Genomic DNA, 22,311 nt, shown 5'->3' with positions numbered 1-22,311 from the left:
AAAAAAAATCTTCCTTTAATTTTGACTCATTATTAAAATTTAAATATTAAAATGCTTCTTGATTAAGACATTGTTGATCTACAAACAAGCCTAAAACTCTACTCTAAAAAATCCTCTTTTGCTTGCAGTGCAGTATGGTGAGTTGCTTCTTTACTCAACCGGCAGTATTCTTAGTTTGTGTGATGGGTAATTAGTGAGTGTATCCCGGTCAGGCCAGGAGGTGGGCTTTATCGGGTGCAGATTTACGGATGCGCTGCTAATCTTATTAAGAGCAGCCATGATGACAGACGCACACATTCAGCGCTGTACCTGTGACTGATCAAGGAGTCGCCGGCCATTCATGTTGTTGGACTACTGCTGCCGCTGCTGTGGGACCGCACTGATCAGACGCCACGGCCCGCTGCCAGCCCACAGCAAGATCCACGACACATGGGTAAAGAAGAGGCTTTTACCGCACTTACTGCTGCAGATCAGGAGCCGCTGTGTGTGTGTCTGGAGCACAAGAGCCATTTATCTAGATGTTAACACTGCAAAAATGCTGTTCTTACATAGAGTTTTTGTTTAGTTTGTAGTCCAAATATCAGAAAATTCTGAAATCAAGAAGCACTTAGACAATTAAAAAACATTGTGTTGCTTTCACTGTTAAAGAAGAGGCTTTTACCGTGTTTACTGCTGCAAATCAACCCTGAAGGAGCCTCTGCAGGAGCCATTTACAGTTGAAGACACAATTATTAGCTCCTCCTTTCTCAAATAATTTCCAAACGATGTTGAACAGATTCAGGAATTTTTCACAGTAATTCCTATAATATTTTTTCTTCTGAAGAAAAGCTTATTTGTTTTATTTCGGCTAGAATAAAAGCAGTTTTAAATTTTATTTGTACTATTTTATGGTCAATAATATTAGCCCCCCTAAGCAATACTTGTATTTGATTGTCTACAGAACAAACTATTATGTTTACAAAAGGATTGTAAAAAATAATCTCTGCTAAACAGAAATTGGGAAATTAAATATTCAGTGGGGCGAATAATTTAAGAGGGCTGATAATTCTGAATTATGTTTGATCAAACAAAAGAATAGTGGAATATGAAAGCAATGATCGCTCCCTGTGGTTTGTACAGCACCTCTCATCAGTTGGAATACAATAACTTTTGCGTAGATTATGGTGGAGACATTTTTCTTTTTTTCCTATAATTACAGACGTGTGCAGGAACCACCAACATTAATTACAGCACGCTAGACCACACAGAACCTAAAAGGTGCACTTTCAAATTTGAATTAATAAAAAAAAATACAAAAAGCGCCTCTTTTTTTAGGTGTTTATTATAACACAGACAACATATACAGATATTTTACACACTTTCAATAGTGTTTTATGAAAATTCAAAGGGTTTTCTTTAAAATGATACCAATTTTTTGCATTTACACCTCTGCATGTGCATTTGGGAAGCTTTTAAATTTGGGTAGGCAAAATCCAGGCGGAAATCCCAAAATAACAGCAGAGTTTAACTGGTTAAAGTGACATTTAAAGGCTTAAATATAACGATGGACAATCTAAAAATATCTCTCCTGAGGGGGCTAATAACATTGACCTTAAAATATATTTAATTTCTTTTTATTCTAGCCCCAGAAAAGTACAAACTACAAAATCAACAACACTTTATATTATTCATGTTTATCTTAATTTTTCCAGTTTATTGATATTTTATTTTATATTTTAGCATGTTAATTTGGGTGAACTAATGTTTGGACCCCAATCAGTTTTTTGTTTTTTCTGTAAGATTAGTTCATCAGTTTTGTCTTTGGTACTGATTAATCTACTGTATGTGCACACATGTATTACTGTAAGAGAATATGAATGTAAAAGAGAGATCTGTGTGGGGTGAACTCATTTAAAACTGAAGATATTGGCTTCTGTGAATGAACAGTGTTGAAGCTGCAGCACTGATGGACCTCTGCTGTGTTTGTGTGTGTGTTGTCAGGCTGTCCTGCAGAACCTGTTGATGTGTATGGTGTGCTTTTACTCACTCTACTATATTGTGGTCAGTGTCTGCATCGGCGTTCTCAGGTGAGATCCTACACTTTCAGCAACTTCCTCTGCTTCTCTTTTGTGGTCATGCGACTTCCTGTAGTACTGACAGAAAAATAGTCTGCGGCTCTGTCCCAATTCGCCTACTTACACTACGTCCTAAAAGTACTGTTATGTGTGTGAAAAAAACGGGCTGTTATGTTGCTTAGTTACGAGCCCTGTCAAACATCTCGACGCATCAGCAGCGGGTTAATCTGCGAGTGTTTCATGCCTAGAAATCGCCTCAAGTGCAGAATTTAGAAGTTAATGTCCGAACACGTCTTTGTAGAAGCTCACGTTGTTGTCGCTGATTAAATACAACACGGGAAACGTGACTTAAATATTTACCAGTAGGCTACAAATTAATTAACAATCATTTAAACATTTTACCGAAGCCCCTCTTGACAGTTGGTCTCGCGCGTCCGCCATGTTTGTAGTTTATTGCCACTTTTTAACATTCATTTGTAGTTCTAATGGAATTCATGACCAACGGACGGTTCTACACTTCAAAACACTACGAGAAATAGTCGACCATGCGAGAAACTTTGGCCTATTTTCAAAATACTACGGTTTAGGACATACTAATTATATATTTTTAAATTATATATAAGTTACACAGTGTGTAAATTGGGAAGCATTTGCTGCATTAGTGGCTCTAAACGCTTTATAACACAGCTTTATTGGTGTTTTGTGTAGATTCCTGCTGCTGTTTTTTTGTAGGCAGTTCTTCTATTTAACTCATAAACTTGATAATGATATTGAATCAATAAATTTATAATTAAGATTACAAACATATAACATCAACTAAGAAGACATAAACAGCAGTAGAAGAGAAATATAAATAACAGGAATGTGTATAAACAGAAATTAAGATGATGATTGCTGTGTTTAAATAGCTTTAAGCATTCATAGTCATAAATAAATAAAATAATTAGTTATTAAATAGGCTGGGGCAGCACAGTGTCTCAGTGGTTAGCACTGTAGCCTCACAACAAGAAGGTTGCTGGTTCGAGTCTTGGCTAGGTCAGTTGGCGTTTCTGTGTGGAGTTTGCATGTTCTCCCCATGCTCCGGTTTCCCCTACAGTCCAAACACATGCGCTATAGGGGAATTGAATAAGCTAAATTGACCATAGTGTATGTGTGTGTGTGTGTGTGTGTGTGTGTGTGCGTGTGTGTGTGAATGACTGTGTATGTGTGTTTCCCAGTACTGGGTTGCAGCCGGAAGGGCATCGGTTGTGTAAAAGTTATGCTGGAATTGTTGGCGGTTCATTCTGCTGTGGCGACCTATGAAATAGAGACTAAGCTGAAGAAAAATTAATTAATAAATATTTTTAAATAAATAATATTTATTTAAAAATATTTTAAGGTATATTATTTATATATTTTGATTAATTTGTATTATTTTTATTGTTATTTTTTTATTTATGTTTATTATTATTGGTATTTATATCATGTGTTGGATTTCACTCTGTTCTGTCTTATGTTTAATATTACATTAATCAAAAAATCTAAAAACATTAACAGCATATCAGCATCACATTCATGATCTGCACACAGATTTAACTCCACCTCTCTGTGTGTTCATCTGGTGTTGTTTGTTTATTTTGTCATCTGTTGATTGTTTGTTTGTTGTCATCAGGGTGGAGGAGGTCGACAGCTTGTTAGCACCATTTGACTACACCACACAACCATCATGGCAAAGTCCCAAATACTTAGGTATGCTAGTGTGGATGCAGTACGCAGTGTTTACACACTTTACAAGAGTGTGTAAATCTTGGAGTACAGAGTGTGTAAAGTTGTAGTATAGAGTGAGTAACGCTGGCGTAAAGAGTAAGTAAAGCTGGAGTAAAGAGTGTGTAGAGCTGGAGCAAAGAATGTGTAAAGATAAAGTAAAGATTGTGTAAAGCTGTAGTAAAGAGTGTGTAAAGCTGGAGTAAAGATAGAGTAAAGCTGGAGTGAAGAGTGTGTAATGTTGGAGTAAAGAGTGTGTATAGCGGGAGTAAAGGGTGTGTAAAGATGGAATAAGGAGTGTGTAAAGCTGGAGTAAAGAGAGCATAAAGCTTGAGTAAAGACAGAGTAAAGCTGGAGTAAAGAGTGTGTATAGCTGGAGTAAATATGGAGTAAAGAGTGTGTAAAGCTGGAGTAAAGTTTGCATAAAGCTAAAGTAAAGACAGAGTAAAGCTGGAGTAAAGAATGTGTATAGCCAGAACAAAGATGGAGGAAGGAGTGTGTAAAAATAAAGTGAAGATTGTGTAAAGCTTAAACAATGAGGAAGTTAGCTAGATTAAAGAGTGTGTAAGGATGGAGTTAAGAGTGTAAAGACGGAGTAAAGAGTGTGTAGAGCTAGAATGAAGAGAGAGTAAAGAGAGGATAAAGTTGGAATAAAGAGTGTGTAAAGCTAGAGTAAAGAGTGAGTAAAGCTGGAGCAAAGAGTGTATAGAGCTGGAGTAAAGATGGAGTAAAGATTGTGTAAAAACAAAAGTGTGTAAAGCTGGAATGAAGAGGGAGTAAAGAGAGAGTAAAGTTGGAGTAAAGCGTGAGTAAAGCTGGAGTAAAGAGTGTAAAGCTAGAATAAAGTGTGTGTAAAGCTGGAGTAAAGAATGTAAGGATGGAGTAAAGAGTGTGTGAAGCTAAAGTAAAGAATGCATAGAGCTGGAGTAAAGATGGAGTACAACTGGAGTAAAGAGTGTGTAAAGCTAAAGTATAAAGTGTGTAAAGCTGGAGTAAAGTTTGTGTACAACTGGAGTAAAGAGTGTGTAAAGCTAGAGTAAAGAGTGTTTAAAGCAGGAGTAAAGTGGGTGTAAAACTATAGTAAAGAGTGTGTAAACGGGAGTAAAGGACATGTGAAGCTGGAGTAAAGAGTGTGTATAGCTGGAGTAAAGAGTGTGTAAAGCTAGAGTAAAGAGTGTGTAAAGCTGGAGTAAAGAGTGTGTAAAGCTAGAGTAAAGAGTGTAAAGCTGGAGTAAAGAGTGTGTAAAGTTGGAGTAAAGAGTGTGTAAAGTTGGAGTAAAGAGTGTGTAAAGCTGGAGTAAAGAGTGTGTAAAGCTGGAGTAAAGAGTGTGTAAAGCTAGAGTAAAGAATGTGTAAAGCTGGATTAAAGAGTGTGTAAAGCTAGAGTAAAGAGTGTGTTAAGCTGGACTAAAGACAGAGTAAAACTGGTGTAAAGTGTGTATAGCTGGACTAAAGAGTGTGTAAAGCTGGATTAAACGAGTAAATAATGAGTGTAAGGCTGGAGTAAAAAGTGAGTAAAGCTGGAAAAAAGATTGTGCAAAGCAGGATTGAAGAGTGTAACGCTGGAGTAAAAGTGTGTAAAGATGGGAGTAAAGAGTGTGAAAAGATGGAGTAAACAGGGAGTAAAGCTGAGGTAAAGAGTATCCAGAGCTGGAGTAAAGAATGTCTAACGCTTGAGTAAAGAGTGTGTAAAGCTGGTGTGTGTCTGTGTGCTTGTTTGTAAATATGTGTGTTCATGTGTGTGTGTGTGTGTGTGTGTGTGTGTGTGTGTGTGTGTGTGTGTGTGTGCAGTGAGTGTGATCTCCACAGAGGTGACGTATGTTCTGGGTGGTCTGGTGTTCGCATGGATCGTCGAGGAGTGGGTGTGGGATTACGCCATTACTGTCACACTGCTGCATGTCGCCCTCACTGTCGCAGGTCGGAAGATCTACACACACACACACACACACACACACACACACACACACTGTAAAAACTATTTAGTCACTTTAAAAAGTGAGTAAAAGCCAGCGTAACTGGGTATTGTTAAGTTGGCTTAATTTTTTTTAATTTTCCACATGGTTCAGAATAACCACTTTAGACAATAAAGTTCGAAAAAAGTTGAATAAAACAAAAGTTATGTGCTTTATTTTTTTATCAAATAATGCATAGAAATTTGTATTTAACAAAACATTTAGCCTAAAATTGACAAAAAATCTAACCTACACATCTGAACAAATTATATTCCAAATTTGAAGTTAATATCTCAAAAAATGAGTTTCAGTAATATTTTTTTTTGCTGCAGTACCAGACACGACCACCAGGATCCCTTTTACATTGGTGAACATACAATGGCGCCCCCTATATTTTGAGGAATATGAACCGTATTTGCTCATACTGTTGACAATATTTGTAATGTAGACGTCAAATTCTGACGCAGTATGGGCAGTTTGGTGGTATTTGATTTGAATTTAGCCTCTAAAAAACATAAAAATTTTACATGTAGCAGATTATTGTGCTTGTTTTACAAAAAAGCAATGGAATAGCGTGGTTTGGCAAGTAATCAGTTGTTTAGTTTTATAGATTCTGCCAGAATAACCACAAGTTTTGTGGAAAATCTCACTCAATTTTGACTCCATATTTCTAAAAACAAGACAATATATTTCAATAGAAAATAATCTTGATTTCACTTCGCAATAAGATTATTTTGCTTACCCTATTGGCAGATTTTTTTGCTTGTTTTATGGAAAAACTATGTAATCACATGGTTTAGCAAGTAATCAGTTGGTTAGTTTTGTAGATTTTGCCAGAATAACCACTTTAGACAATAAAGTTTGAAAAAAAGTTGAATAAAACAAAAGTTATGTGCTTTATCTTTATCAAATAATGCATAATATTTGTATTTTACCAAACATTTAGCCGAAAATTGACAAAAAAATCTAAGCTACACATATGAACAAATTAAATTCCAAATTTGAAGTTGATATCTCAAAAAAAAGTTTCAGTAATATTTTGTTTTGCTGCAGTACCAGACACGACCACCACGATCCCTTTTACATTGGTGAACATACAATGGCGCCCCCTATATTTTGAGGAATGTGAACCGTATTTGCTCATACTGTTGACAATATTTGTAATGTAGACATCAAATTCTGACGCAGTATGGGCAGTTTGGTGGTATTTAATTTGAATTTAGCCTCTAAAAACATCTAAATTTTATATGTAGCAGATTATTGTGCTTGTTTTACAAAAAAAGCAATGTAATAACATGGTTTGGCAAGTAATCAGTTGTTTAGTTTTGTAGATTCTGCCAGAATAACCACTTTAGACAGTAAAGTTTGAAAAAAAGTTGAATAAAACTAAATTTATGTGCTTTATCTTTATCGAACAATGCATAATATTTGTATTTTACAAAACATTTAGCTGAAAATTGACAAAAAAATCTAAGCTACACATATGAACAAATTAAATTCCAAATTTGAAGTTGATATCTCAAAAATAAGTTTCAGTAATATTTTGTTTGGCTGCAGTACCAGACACGACCACCAGGACATTGGTTTTACATTGGTGAACATACAATGGCGCCCCCTATATTTTGAGGAATATGAACCGTATTTTTGAATACTTTATCTTTATCAAATAATGCACAAAATGTGTATTTTACAAAACGTTTCAGCCTAAAATTGACCAAAAAATCTAACCTACATATCTGAACAAATTATATTCCGAATTTGAAGTTGAGATCTCAAAAAATGAGCTTTCAGTAATATTTATGTTTGGCCGCAGTACCAGACACGACCACCAGATGACATCCCGTTTACATTTTTTCGATTTGAATTCAGCCTCTAAAAAACATCTAAACTAAATGCTTCAGATTTTGTGGCAGATTATTTAGCTTGTTTTACAGAAAAGCTACGCAATCACATGGTTTAGCACTTTAGATAACACAGTTTTGAGTAAAATCTCACTTAATTTTGACTCATTATTTATGAAAACAAGACATTTTTCGTTTGTCTAGTAAATGCTTCTTGATTTGGACTCAACACAAGACAGTGTAGACAACTCTATGGAGATGTGTTTTTCCTTGCTGAAGTGCATGTGATTGTGTTGAATGCTGAATATGTGTAGTATGGCTGTTCTTCAACCCGGGGTTTTTACTTTGGTTTTGCTTTCAGTCATGGCTGATTTTCCCTCAACAGAGCACTGGTGGATTGCTCTCGGTGAGTTTTCATCATGACATATTCATCTATGCCAAATCATTTCAGTGATAACTTGTTGTGCAGTGGTGTAAAGAGTACTGAAAAATCATACTCAAGTTAAAGTATCATTACTTAAAAAATGTAGTGCAATTAGAGTAAAAGTATCTGCTGTAAATATTACTCAAAGTTTGAGTAAAAAGTAGAGCTTTCTAAAGTACTCAGGATTAAAGAGTAATGAGTATTAAGCTGTAAAAAGCTGATGCATTTACATCTAATTTTTGCATGTGAGTGTAAACGTAACATTCTGTAGTGCATCTAGTTATTGCCCAGCAGGCACACAATCTCATATGATGTTAATATTAGGTTAGATTTAGGTTGTGATGTCTGGTGACCAAAATTCAATGTCTAGCCAGCATGTAAGGACAACGTTATTTTGCTGTCCAATAATGGCATTAGATGACGTTGATATTTGGTCGATTTTAGGTTGTTTGAAAGTAACCAAAATTCAACGTAGAGCAAACATCTTAAACCAACGTCATATTGACGTCAAATACTCACATTTATTCATCAGTTATGGCAACCAAAATTCAACATTTAATAGACGTCATAGTGGTAACGTCCACAACGTCAAGCTATAACCTCATTAGATATTGATATTTGGTTGGTTTTAGGTTGGAGCCTGGGGTACAACGTCAATCTGACGTCATGTTGACATCTTGTGCCTGCTGGGTGTTTAAGGCCATTTCGGTCTTCATACTGTAAACATCCGTCATCTTTTCATCAGTGATGTGCATCTAAACAGTCTCTGGGTGTGTAAAGATTTTGAACACCTTCTTAGACACATTTAACACTTTTAAACAGTTTGCTGCAATTATAAAGCGCTCATGTCTTGAGGTAGATCATTATGATGCGATTTACCCTCTGTGTGTGATTTGATTGGACGGGAATCACAGGAATGATTTTTCTAATCCCCCTGGACAAGAGAAAATAAAGCAGTGACTGCAGGTTGAGGAAAAGTAGTAGAGTAAAAGTACCGGTACAGCACTAAAAACATACCCAAGTCAGTGGCGCAAAAAGGGGGTATGCAGTATATGCAGTGCATAGGGGCGCCACACATGGGGGGGGGGCGCCATTGTGCCAAAACTATTTTTGAAATTATCCATATTAAAAGTTTCAAATAATGTATATATTTTTTGTTTAAAAAAATGTATTTAGCATTTTATACGCGTATAATATTGTATTTTATTAAATTAAAAAATCATTTCACCCCTCCCCCCATTTTTATACCACATGTTATTATGAATTTATTATGTATCATATTGATTTATCAGGCCTTTTGGTAACTTCTTAGCTCAAAACTATTTTAATTTTAGCTACAAACGAAGTTATAACATTTCAACTAAATAGAACATTTCACACAGTGTTGTTTCTGTTTTTTTTACACTAAACATTTGACAGTCTTTTTTATTTCACTTTTAGCAGTTTCAGTCAATTGTTCTTGCAAAGACAGACCTTCTGCCTCAGTCTGAATGTGAGAAGTAATTGCAATGTTCTTTTGCCCTTTAGGACTGCCATGTCTATCATTTTGCTTTGACAAATGTACTACAAAAAGTCCAAAAGCAAGGCTAGTCAAGGTGCTATAATCATTTAGTAAGTGAAAATTAAATTAAGAAGACATTTGGGGTGGTATGAGATGCATTTCTTTGTGACTTAACATGCTTAATGTAATTATACCTTTTACTATACTTCAAACTATTTCAGTTGTGTTCAAAACTGCGAAACTGTTTTTTTAAGCATATTGATATCTTTATGAAAAAATATCTTTAATTTATTGATGGAAATATTTTCCACATTTTATCTCTTGCCTGTTATAAAATATAGTTGGATTGAAGGGGGGCGCGCAAAAGTTGAAGCCGCATACCCATCAGCAAATGTGCAGTTGCGCCCCTGACCCAAGTGAAAGTAAAAGGACACATTTTTACTTAGTAATTAACAATTCCTGAGAAAAACTACTCAATTACAGTCATTTGAGTATCTGTAGTTAGTTACTTTACACCACTGGTTGTTTGTAAAGACCACAACGCTCTGTTGATGTTTAGTATAGGTCAAACTTCAAATGAGCTATGCATTATAAGCATTACCTTCTAATTAAACAAACACTTATTTTTGTAATGTAAATATTATATGAGCAATTCCGTGCAAATGTCAACCTTGCCATGAAAAAAAATTAAGTTTTTACCAAAATACGGAAACCGTTTCTGGGTTTTTTGTGTAAGCAAGTATTTTACAGTACTTTAGAAATACTCAAAAATGCATCTGTTAATGTTTTCAAACTATTCTATTTGATTTACCAAAGTCACACAAATGGTAATTTCACATGCGTCACATCCATAACAGAGAGATGTCACATCCATAACGACACTTTTTCCTCAGAAATGTGAAAATATTTAATAAAATAAAACCAATCATTTTTGTTTTATAGAGAGCCGACTCTAATCCTTTTGATTAGCGTTATTTCTTTTGGGTTGTGCAGTTTAATTCACATAATTTCTACAAAGTGTGTTGTATACTGTAAACTCGCAGACTTTTTTTGTCACATCCATAACACATGCTTATTTTCCCCATTTAAAGTACAAAACACGTTTACAGATTGATATCTTTCTGCTCCCATAACCCTGTGGCTAGTTGCTCTAGAAAATATAATCAAATTTTTCAATATAATGTTAACATATACTTTCTCTGTCAATTTATGTGTTGAGTTTTTACTGCAAATGTCACATCCATAACGCTGGAATTGCTCATATATTAAATATTATATTCAAGTGGACCCGATTAACATGTCACTAAACTAAAAAGTGTAAATGTTTATTGTTTTATGTCAAGATGTTCAGGCAGACGTTTTAAGACATGCTCAGATGCTGTCAATAAATATGTAAGTTGGCTCTTTTTTTGTGTGATAATTCTTCATCAATAAACAAGAATAACCTGTAATATGTCTCGTATTCAGTGTAAAGTGACACTTTTAGGTACACTACTTGTTACTTTAATTTCCCAAACAGGCATTTTTGGGCAAAGTATTGGTATTGGATCGGTATTGCCGATATTCTCCTTCATTTTACTTGGTATCGGATGGGATAGGAAACCAGTGGTATCGCACATCCCTACTGAATGGGTTCAGAAAGATTATCACTAAGGCCAGACGGAATCTGCGGACATTTTTGCTATTTCTGCTGAGAATTTTGGTAAACATCTGCGGAATTATTTTGGGAATATCATAACTAAAACCCTCATATGTAAAATAAAAAATAATATCTGTTTAACTTTTTTTTATGTTTAAAATGCAAATCTAATTTAGATTCACTTTATTTGGTAAACAAAGCCAAAGTCTCTCATATAATATATCTACTAAAAGTCTATAAATATTACTGTACAAACTGTACATAAGTCAGATTTAACAGTTACATATTAGTCAATAATATTTCTGAAGTGAATAAAAAAACGAAATAAATATAGATTTACACACATTTACACAAATAAACAAACAGAATTAATGAACTGTTTTAAAGAACCATTTTATAGTGCAAAGAACCATTTTATAGTGCCTTTATGAGTTAAAAGGTTCCATGGCTGTTAAAGCTTTTTCAAAGAACCATCTACACCACAAAGAACCTTTTAAAGCACCTTTATTTTTAAGAGTGAATGGTAAAACTCAACTTAACTTAAGAGTATTGTAAAAGAATATTGAGTGAATTGAATCTAGCACTGAACTTGAAGTAATCATGGTAATACGCGTGTCTTCTGTCTCGTAGGCTCGGGGTTATTGATGATGATTTTTGGCGGGCAGCTTCTGGCTTATCGACTCTTCAGAAACAACTTTGTGCATCCCGCAGATCTCCAGAACTTCTGACATCTTCAAGATAAACTCTCTCAGTTTTGTATTTACTCAGTTTTTTTATGTCAAGGTTTGAAATGCTTTTGTAATTCCTGCACAGTATTTTACATTATGGATTTGTTTTGAAACTGTCTGCTCATTATGATAAAATAATACCAGAACACTGTGTGGTTTGATGGACTTTATTTAATAATCAGATGGTGAAAGATTCTGTTAATTATTAATCCAGCAGAAACTGTATCTGTGTCTGCCTCATTTTCTGTATATACACCTTATATGATCATTCTTGAATTATCAAGACATTTTGGGTACTTATGAAGTACAAATTATGCTAATTTAGGAGAAACTCATATAATGGATGCATAAATTGGTCAAACAGTTTAATATACACAATAGATAAGATGCACAAGTTCTTTCCTGTGGATTTAATGGTGGGATGAGATGTTTCAGCTGGAGAACTGTACTGTCGAACTGTAGTGCCGTTATACAGTTTATGCTAATCCCGAACAGCTGCTGTTGTCCTGTAATCGCTCGAGATTAAGTGCATGAAGTATTCGCAGATCCTCAGGAACACGCCACCGCCTCAAAGTGCTCCATTATCTGCTCATTTTTTTTCTTTTTATTAATAATTTTTAAATTAATAATCAATTGATTTGTTTATTTGTTTATTTGATTTTTTTATTTACTTGTTGGTTTTTTTATTTTATTTGTTTGTTTTTACTTATTTGATAGTTTTATTTGTTTATTTATTTATATTTTTCTTTGTTTAATTTTATTTGCTTTTTGGTTTGTTCATTTCTTTTATTTACTTGTTTGTTTTATTTACTTATTTGCTTGCTTGTTTGTTTTTACTTATTTATTTATTTGTTTATAAAAAATTTTATTTGCTTGTTTGCTCATTTGTTAATTTATTTTTTACTTATTTAATAGTTAGTTATTTTATTTTATTTACTTTTTTATTTACTTGTTTACTAGTTTGTTTTATTCATTTATTTATTTATCTATTTGTTTATTTAATTTTTTTATTATTTGTTGGTATATGTGTGTGTGTGTTTTTTTTTTTTTTTGGATAGACTAGAAAACAAACCATTGTTATACAATTACTTGCCTAATTACCCTAACCTGCCTAGTTACCCTAATTACCCTAGTGAAGCCTTTAAATGTCACTTTAAGGTGTATAGAAGTGTCTAGAAAAATATCTAGTCAAATATTATTTACTGTCATCATTCATTCATTCATATTCTTTTCGGCTTAGTCTCTTTATTAAACTGGGGTCCCCACAACGGAAAGAACTGCCAACTTATCCAGCATATGTTTTACACAACGGATGCCCCTCCAGCTGCAACCCAGTACTGGGAATCATCCATACACTCTCATTCACACATGGCCAGTGTAGCTTACCCAATTCACTTTTACCATCTCTTTGTAGGGGGGAAAACAGAGCACTCGGAGAAAACCCACGCCAACATGGGGGGACATGCAAACTCCACACGGAAACGCCAACTGAACCAGTCGGGACTCGAACCAGCGACCTTCTTTCTGCCAGCCTGGATATAGCTGGTTTTGGCTGGGCTCCCAGACTAGATAGGCTGGTTTTAGCGTGTCATCTCTCAGCCTGACCATGCTAAGATCAGGCTGGAAATGCAAAGCCCTCTTTCTCAGCAGTATACTGTATTCACTTTATTTTCCATGCATATCTGACCAGGTTTATTTACTTACACTGTAATGCCTACACTCATTGATCGCTCTCTCTTCAGGACTTTGCACTGACTCTTTTAATTATTTGTGGCCTAAAATAACTGTTTTTCTTAAAACCTATGGCATATTTGCCTAAATTCTTCTGTCTTGCTGAAAAATAAATACGTATAAAATCTTATTTATTATCTGAAAACACACTGTACTCTTAGAAGAAACATTTATTTTGCAGGAGAATCCACTCTTTCTCCAGTATGTGCTGAGATTTTCCCCTCGTATATACAGTACAGTGGTGCTCTGAGGGTTTCTACTGCTGTAACTGGAGTCAAACTGCTACTAAAATGGGCCTCAGTGCTTTATCATGCATAGTTTACAGTGTAATCTATACACAATGCATTCATAATCTAGGACAGATCACATGAGACCGGTATAAAAGCCCTTTAATGACCCTAGTTGCCTTTAATTCCACCTAAATTAGCAAAATGTGTGTCTCGGGGGTTTGGAACGACACCAAGGTGAGAAATATATAACAGATTGTTCATTTTTAGGTGAACTAACCCTTTTATCATATTCATAATCAATCCACATGTCCATTTTTCTGGTAAATAGCTGATGCTGTTTAATTCTCAGCGCTTATCCCCCCCTAGTGGCAGATGAGCATATTTCATATTTTTTATCTTAAAGCTTGAGCTGCTGCACTTTTGTGTGTGTGAACAATAATTATACTGTTTGTTACATGCAAATTATACTGGAACTTAAAGATCATTCATTTTCTTTTCGGCTTAGTCCCTTTATTAATCTGGTGTTGCCACAGCGGGAGGAACCGCCAACCCATCTAGCATGTTTTACACAGCAGATGCCCTTCCAGTTGCAACCCATTACTTGGAAACATTCATACACACTCACACACACACACACACTCATGCACTACGGACAATTTAGCCTGCCCAATTCACCTGTACCGCATGTCTTTGGACTGTGGGGGAAACCGGAGCACCCGGAGGAAACCCACGCCAACACTGGGAGGAAATGCAAACTCCTCACAGAAACGCCAACTGGCCCAGCAGTTACTCAATTGGCTGATTATTTTACTTGTTTTAAAGGAAAACTTTCTTAATTTTAACATATTATTTTAAATTAGACTTTTTTAAAAACCTAAATCTCGAATTTTTTGATATTTGGACTAGAAACAAGACCAAAACCCAAAGTAACTAAGTAAGAACAGCATCTCCTGCGGTGTCAAAACTTCATGAATGATTCATTGCCATTATACATTGTAGGAGTGGATGTGAGCGGGTCAGATGGGTGTGTGTGTGTGTGTGTGTGTGTGTGTGTGTGTGTGTTTGAGTATGTGTGTGTGTGTGTGTACCTCAGTCTCTTCATGCTGTACGCAGGGGTCAAACGGCCCTCTGACCTGCACTGCACCTCAGGTCATGGTGACCAAACTGGTCTGTTACCTGCAGCTCTGGTGAGTGCGTATATGTGTGTGTGTGTGTGTGTGTGTGTGTGTGTGTGCAATGCTGTTTTTCTCTTCTCTATCAGCTGCTCGATGTTCTGATGAACCTGAAATATTACTGAGAAACTTAAAAACATCACAGCCTGTGTTTGTGTTGCAAATGCTAAGGAGTTGGGTTTTTTGTTGCGTGTGTGTGTATGTGTTTGTGTGATTGTGCTGTGTGTGTGTTTGAATGTGTTTTTCTGTGTGCGTGATTGTGTTTGTGTGTGTGTGTGTGTGTGTGTGTGTGTGTGTGTGTGTGTGAGAGAGAGAGAGAGCGAGAGAGAGAGAGCTTGTGTTTTGTGTGTGTATGTGCTGTGTATGTGCTGTGTGTGTGTGTGTGTGTGTGTGTGTGTTATATTGCTGATGTTTTGGTGATTATTACATGAAAAAACATACTATAGTAATTTCAGTCTTTCTCAACCACATTCCTGGCGGACCACCAGCTCTGCACTTTTTTCATATCATCTGCTTAACCAAACACACCGGATTCAGATCATCAGCTTATTAGCAGAGACTAAAACACATATAATGGGTGTGACAGACAAAGGAGACGTCCAAAACATGCAGTGCTAGTGGAGAAACACTGGTTTATAGTATACTACAATGTTTTTGAACCATACTAAAGTACTTAAAATAATCTGTTGTGCTGATTCTATAGTTGCTATGGTAACAACACTTATACTTTAATCTATTGTGGTGATTATATAGTTGCTATGGTAACAACACCTACTCTTTAATCTGTTGTGGTGATTCTATAGTTGCTATGGTGACAACACCTACACTAAATAATCATTGTTCATTTGTTAAACTATTGTTCATCATGTGTGGGTGTGTGTGATTGTGTTTTTACTGTGTGTGTGTGTGTGTGTATGTATGTGTGTGTGTGTGTGTGTGTATGCATGTGTGTGTGTATGTAATTGTACTTTGTGTTTGTGTGTGTGATTGATTATGCTTTTTGAGTGTGCGATTGTACTCTGTGTGCGTATGTCTGTGTTTGTGCTTTGTGTGTGTGTGTGCTTTGTGTGTGTGTGTGTGTGTGTGGGTGTGTGTGTGTGATTATGTTTTCAACTGTACTTTATCAGCAAGAGTTCAGTGTTCAAAGAGAGTGTGTAAAGAACCTGCAGCTGAAACTGTAAGAAAGTGAAGTAAGCAGCATGTTTGCGAGTGTGGAGCAGAAGTGACACCTCTGCTATACAGTAAGCGGATTACATTTCAGTCTATTCTTTAGCTGGCCCGTATCCATTTCAAACCAGAAACCAGAAGGGACATTTCCTTTAGCACAGCACAGAGAGATTTCTGAGGACGACTCTGTGTTTTTAGCTTGTTATTGGAATCTGATGGGTTTTTTTGAGCACTAAAACAAATGATTTATGGGATTTACTTAAAGGTGCAGTATGTGATATTGACACCTAGTGGTTGAGCTAGGTATTGCACTCCTGTATCAAAACACTTTAAGCGCAGGTTGCCAGATTGACAACATCAACAGAAGCGAGTCTGACTATCAAGCCTAAAGCCTGATTTAAGACTGATTTAAGTCGTGCTCTAAATAAAAACAGCAGCACGCAATAGAAGAAAAGTTTTCCATATTAAAAGAAGTTTTTGTCCTAACCAACACCTGAAATTTATATATTAGAAACGGCTTCTGTTTCTCACAGCTGGACAACAGAAAACTGACAATGATCAGCTCAGGTGCACCTCATGAGCTTTATTCAGTGCTAAATGCTAATAATGTGAGTCTGAATGCCATTTTACATCACATTTATTGTCATACTACTGAAAGAAGCAGCGGATAGTTCAGCTCAGATCTGGACAATAACATAAACCGTCTGAAATTGAACTCTAGATCTGAGACTCAACCAACACATATCAGTGATTCAGCATCTACATTTAATCATGTTAACGAGGTTTAATATGTATTTATTAGATTATAAATCTTATTATTTTACCGGAGTGCAGTGAGTGCACTATTCTGTGCTTCTGAATGGCTGTATTTACATTTCTGTCGTGTTTCGTCTGGTGCAAACAGCCAAATTGTTCACCACTGCATGTCTCATGACATAGTGTGTTGTTAAGACAAAGGGTTAATGAACCTGCTCACCTAAAGTTCTAATTACAACGTTGATAATATTTATACAGGGTGTCCACAGGGTCTTAAAAAGTATTAAAAGTTAATTAATTTTCTTTTCGGCTTAGTCCCTTTATTAATCTGGGGTCGCCACAGCAGAATGAACCGCCAACTTATCCAGCACATGTTTAACGCAGCGGATGCCCTTCCAGCTGCAACCCATCTCTGGGAAGCATCCATACACTCTCATACCCTATGGACAATTCAGCCTACCCAATTCACCTGTACCGCATGTCTTTGAACTGTGGAGGAGCACCCGGAGGAAACCCACGCGAATGCCTCCCATTCATGCACTGACCGGGCTCAGCCCTGCTTAGCTTCAGTGGGCGACCATGTGAGAGTTGCAGAGTGCTAGCTGGCATTTGAAGATAATAGTTGTGATTTATAATGATGATGATCACCAAATCTGACATGTTACTCTTCAAACCTGTATTACTGACCACTGGACAGATGAAGAAGCAGCTGTAGAGGGCACGAAGCTCTGAAAGGCCTGTAAACTGAGAGGTGTTTGAGAGACACAGAGAGGCTGTGAACAGCAGAGGGCAGCACATCTATAACTCTGACTTCTCTACTCTTTCTCTTTCTCTAACCCTCACACACACACACACACACACACACACACACACACACACACACACACACACACACACACACACACACACACACACACACACACACACACACACACACACACACACACACACACCCCTGTTTATTTTCCTCCCCAATTTAATGGAGAGCAGATTTCTTTCACACATTTCTAAACATAATAGTTTTAATAACTCATCTCTAATAACTGATTTATTTTATCTTTGCCATGATGACAGTAAATAATATTTGACTAGATATTCTTCAAGACACTTCTATACAGCTTAAAGTGGCATTTAAAGGCTTAACTAAGTTAATTATGGTAACTAGGTAAGGGTAATTAGGAGAGTTATTGTATCATGATGGTTTGTTCTGTAGATTATCGGAAAAAATATAGCTTAAAGGGGCTTATAATTTTGACCATAAAATGGCTTTTAAAAAATTAAAAACTGCTTTTATTCTAGCCGAAATAAAAAAAATAAGACTTTCTCCAGAAGAAAAAATATTATCAGGCATACTGTGAAAATTCCCTTGCTCTGTTAAACAACATTTGGGAAACATTTAAAAAGGAAAAAAAAAATCAAAGGGGGCTAATAATTCTGACTTCAACTGTATATATACTTCTTCCCACTGCGAGATAGAGACACAGGCACTTTACAGGACTCAAGATGGTCTTTCCAGCTCAAGCTCTCAAATCTGCGTTCACATGTAGAAAAAATCCCTGAATCAAGATCAACAACAGTCAGATTTGAGGGATTTGTTTACAATCAGTGTCAGATTTAGGCTTAAACATAAGGATTACTCGCATATTATTGAGATTTTTGGGGAAAGTCTTTGTAAGAGAGTTTTAGGTTATCATTGAAATAATGTCAAGACAATGTTTTTAGACAGGAATGTGGATCCACCAACATTACATTACATTACATTACAAAAAATGTCAGTGGGGTGATACAGATTTGTAATATTTAGGTACTAATTAGGCTCTAAAATTAACCCATAAATATACTTTTGAAAAGATAGCTAGCTTTAGATAGCATTTCCAACACAATCTAACGGAATTTCATAACTTTTTGATTTCGTGGCTAATTCGTATGAATTTGAACGATCTAATTCATACTATTTAGTAGGATTTGCTTATCACCCAATGACAGTTGGGGTTAGGGGTGGGGTTAGGTGCCACGCCTCCTTTTTAAAATCGTACATTTTCGTACGACTCAACTCACACGAATTCATATAAATAAGCCACTAAACTGACAAAACGTAAAATACTTACGTTTCCTCGTGAGATCAGGCTGGCGTTTCAGATGTAAATGTGTGATAGGACTCATTAATGGACTTTGCAGCAGAGGTTTTCAGCACATTTCCACACAGTCCGTCATCACGGTGCTTCAGTATTATTTTTTATTATATTAATATTCCCTCCAGAACTGTCTTGAGCATCTGTCTGCGTTCCCAAAGAGCGTCTCACGCCTCCAAACGCCACCCCATTGCGTTTCGTCTTCATCTTCTTGTGGCAACTCATATATTAGAGAAGAAAAAACCCTACAGTGGCTTCTCAACGCTCTAAACTGCACTTCCCTGCCTGATATTTGCTCAAGTAGTTCTGTGCTTAAGTTTCATTCGCAGCCCTGCTGAAAAATCCAACTTAAACCAGCCTAGGCTGGTTGACTGGTTTTAGCTGGTTGACCAGCCTGGTTTTAGAGGAATTTTGGCCACTTCCAGGCTGGTTTCCAACCATTTCCAGCCTGGTCCTAGCTGATCAGGCTGGAAAATGACCAGCCAAATCCAGCTAAAACCAGCTAAAACCAGCCTGGTTGAAGCTGGATATAGCTGGTTTTGGCTGGACTGCCAGCTTGGCAAGGCTGATCAAGCTGGTTTTAGCTGGTCATCTCCCAGCCTGACCAGCTAAGACCAGGCTGGAAATGGCTGGAAACCAGCCTGGAAGTGGCCAAAACCCCTCTAAAACCAGGCTGGTCTACCAGCGAAAACCAGCCAACCAGCCTAGGCTGGTTTAAGCTGAATTTTTCAGCAGGGAGTAAATCCTGCATCTATCAACAGACATCATGGCTGCCAAAATAATCCTCAGTCTGTGTTGAGAGTGAGACAGAGAGCCAGACGTGCTGGACAAACGGGAATGGAAACGTGTCTGATTGTGTGTTGAGGAACTGAACTAAATAAGTAATGGTTTCCAGCACTCCTGTGTGGTCTGCGGTCAGCACAACATCATATTTCCTTCCCGCCCCGGCCGACTCAGGACAACTCACAGCAGGTGAAGTCTAGAAGGGATACAGCGGCGGAAACTCACAACAATATCCCATAGCATCATTTTTGTTTCACTGTAAAACAACAATTACTGCTTTTACATTGCCGTGAGGCTTGAGTTAATAAAATACAACATAAAGGGTAATTTAATAAATATTATGTATAATACTCTGTATAATTATGGTTTTTACATTACTGTGAGGGTTGGGGTTGGGTTAGACATTAATACAATACAATATAAAGGGTAATTTAATAAATAATATGAATAATACACTGCATAATTAAAGTTTTAACATTACTGTGAGGTTTAAGGTTGGGTTAGACAATAATAAAATACAATATAATGGGTAATTTAATGAATAATATTAATAATACTCTATAATTTCAGTTTTTACTTTACTGTGAGGGCTGGGGTTGGGTTAGACGTTAATAAAACACAATATAATGGGTAATTTAATAAATAATGAGAATAATACACTGCATAATTACAGTTTTAACATTACCGTTGAGGGTTGGGTTAGACATTAATAAAATACACTATATTAGGTAATTTAATGAATAATATGAATAATACACTGTATAAATATGGTTTTTACATTACTGTGATGGTTGGGGTTGGGTTAGACATTAATACGATACAATATAATGGGTAATTTAATAAATAATATAAATAATACACTGCATAATTAAAGTTTTAACATTACTGTGAGGGTTAAGGTTGGGTTAGACAATAATAAAATACAATATAATGGGTAATTTAATTAATAATATTAATAATACTCTGTATAATTTCAGTTTTTACTTTAGTGTGAGGGCTGGGTTAAACGTTAATAAAATACAATTTATTGAGTAATTTTATTAATAATATGAATAATACACTGCATAATTAAAGTTTTACATTACTGTGAAGGTTGGGGTTGAGTTAGACGTTAATAATATACAATATAATAAATAATTTAATAAATAATATGAATAATACACTGCATAATTACTGTTTTTACTTTACTGTGAAGGTTGGGGTTGGGGTAGACGTTAATAAAATACAATATAATGGGTAATTTAATAAATAATGAGAATAATACTCTGCATAATTAAAGTTTTAACATTACCGTTGAGGGTTGGGTTAGACATTAATAAAATACACTATATTAGGTAATTTAATGAATAATATGAATAATACACTTTATAAATATGGTTTTAACATTATTGTGATGGACTGGGGTTGGGTTAGACATTAATACGATACAATATAATGGGTAATTTAATAAATAATATAAATAATACACTGCATAATTAAAGTTTTTACATTACTGTGAGGATTGTAGTTGGGTTAGACATTAATAAAATACAATATAATGGGTAATTTAATAAATAATATGAATAATACTCTGTATAATATCAGTTTTTACTTTACTGTGAGGGCTGGGGTTGGGTTAAACGTTGATAAAATACAATATAACGAGTAATTTCATAAATAATATGAATAATACACAGCATAATTAAAGTTTTAACATTACTGTGAAGGTTGGGGTTGGGTTAGACGTTAATAATATACAATTTAATAAATAATTTAATAAATAATATGAATAATACACTGCATAATTACTGTTTTTACTTTACTGTGATGGTTGGGGTTGGGTTAGACGTTAATAAAATACAATATAAGGGGTAATTTAATAAATAATATCAATAATACTCTGTATAATTGCTGTTTTTACATCAATGTGAGGGTTGAGGTTGGGTTAGATGTTAATGAAATACAATATAATGGATAATTTCATAAATAATATGCATAATACTCTGTATAATTGCTGTTTTTACAATACTGTGAGGGTTGGGAATTGTGCAGATGTTAATAAAATACAACATAATGGGTAATTTAATAACATAAAGAGTTCATGTTGGCTTTCGTCTGCAGCTGTATCCCTTCTAGCACCAACTCTCACACCAACCGACTGGGTCACATTTTTCAGGGAGTAGGGTGTCATTTAATCTCACACATGTTGACACACAAAAGGCAAATCACAGGCAAATGAAGCAAACCTCAGACCTTTTAACTGAATGCAGACGTCTTAAAGCCTCAGCTTGAGGTTTGTGTTGGCTCATGTTATGCATGTGTATTAATAAATAAGTACACAAATTCTCCAGCAGGATAGCGCTCCTCTCATACTTCAGCCTCAAGTTCCTGAAAGCAATGACGGTCAATGTGCTCCAGGATTGGCCAGCCCAGTCACCAGACATGAACAAAATCGAGCATGTTGTTTTTATTTAAATGC

General features: G+C 35.7%; 3 protein-coding genes across 8 annotated transcripts in view; 2 read left to right on the top strand and 1 right to left on the bottom strand.

Moving 5' to 3' along the window:
• The window catches only part of l3mbtl3 (L3MBTL histone methyl-lysine binding protein 3), a 78,627-nt gene extending 76,511 nt beyond the window's left edge, over positions 1-2,116 (bottom strand). For 3 of the 4 annotated variants that reach the window (NM_001442523.1, NM_001442526.1, NM_001245964.2), the window contains 1 exon segment: positions 2,027-2,116. The gene's annotated coding sequence lies outside the window, so the exon portion shown is untranslated. 4 annotated transcript variants of the gene reach the window in all.
• Positions 1-22,311, top strand: part of ppil4 (peptidylprolyl isomerase (cyclophilin)-like 4) — an 892,903-nt gene that overhangs the window by 846,086 nt on the left and 24,506 nt on the right. The window lies entirely within an intron of this gene.
• tmem244 (transmembrane protein 244) lies at positions 258-12,105 on the top strand. 3 transcript variants are annotated; one of them, XM_087296994.1, is made up of 6 exons: positions 258-433; positions 1,981-2,066; positions 3,706-3,782; positions 5,589-5,714; positions 7,976-7,996; positions 11,785-12,030. In XM_087296994.1, exons 1-6 carry the CDS (start codon positions 341-343, stop codon positions 11,880-11,882), a joined length of 501 nt encoding a protein of 166 aa, XP_087153120.1. In that variant the 5' UTR covers positions 258-340; the 3' UTR covers positions 11,883-12,030.

This window comes from Danio rerio, chromosome 20, assembly GCF_052040795.2.
Source record: "Danio rerio strain M-AB ecotype USA chromosome 20, GRCz13ab, whole genome shotgun sequence".
In the NCBI taxonomy this organism is placed as follows: Eukaryota; Metazoa; Chordata; class Actinopteri; order Cypriniformes; family Danionidae; genus Danio; species Danio rerio.
Note: the sequence above shows the minus strand (reverse complement) of the source record. Positions and strands in the feature narration are given on the sequence as shown.

Bases quoted from the DNA above. Each gene is read 5' to 3' on its own strand.
- tmem244 (XM_087296994.1), top strand. From the start codon at position 341: ATGTTGTTGGACTACTGCTGCCGCTGCTGTGGGACCGCACTGATCAGA. The intron at 2,067-3,705 runs GTGAGATCCTAC...TGTTGTCATCAG, and splicing joins GTCTGCATCGGCGTTCTCAG to GGTGGAGGAGGTCGACAGCT. The intron at 5,715-7,975 runs GTCGGAAGATCT...TTCCCTCAACAG, and splicing joins TGTCGCCCTCACTGTCGCAG to AGCACTGGTGGATTGCTCTC.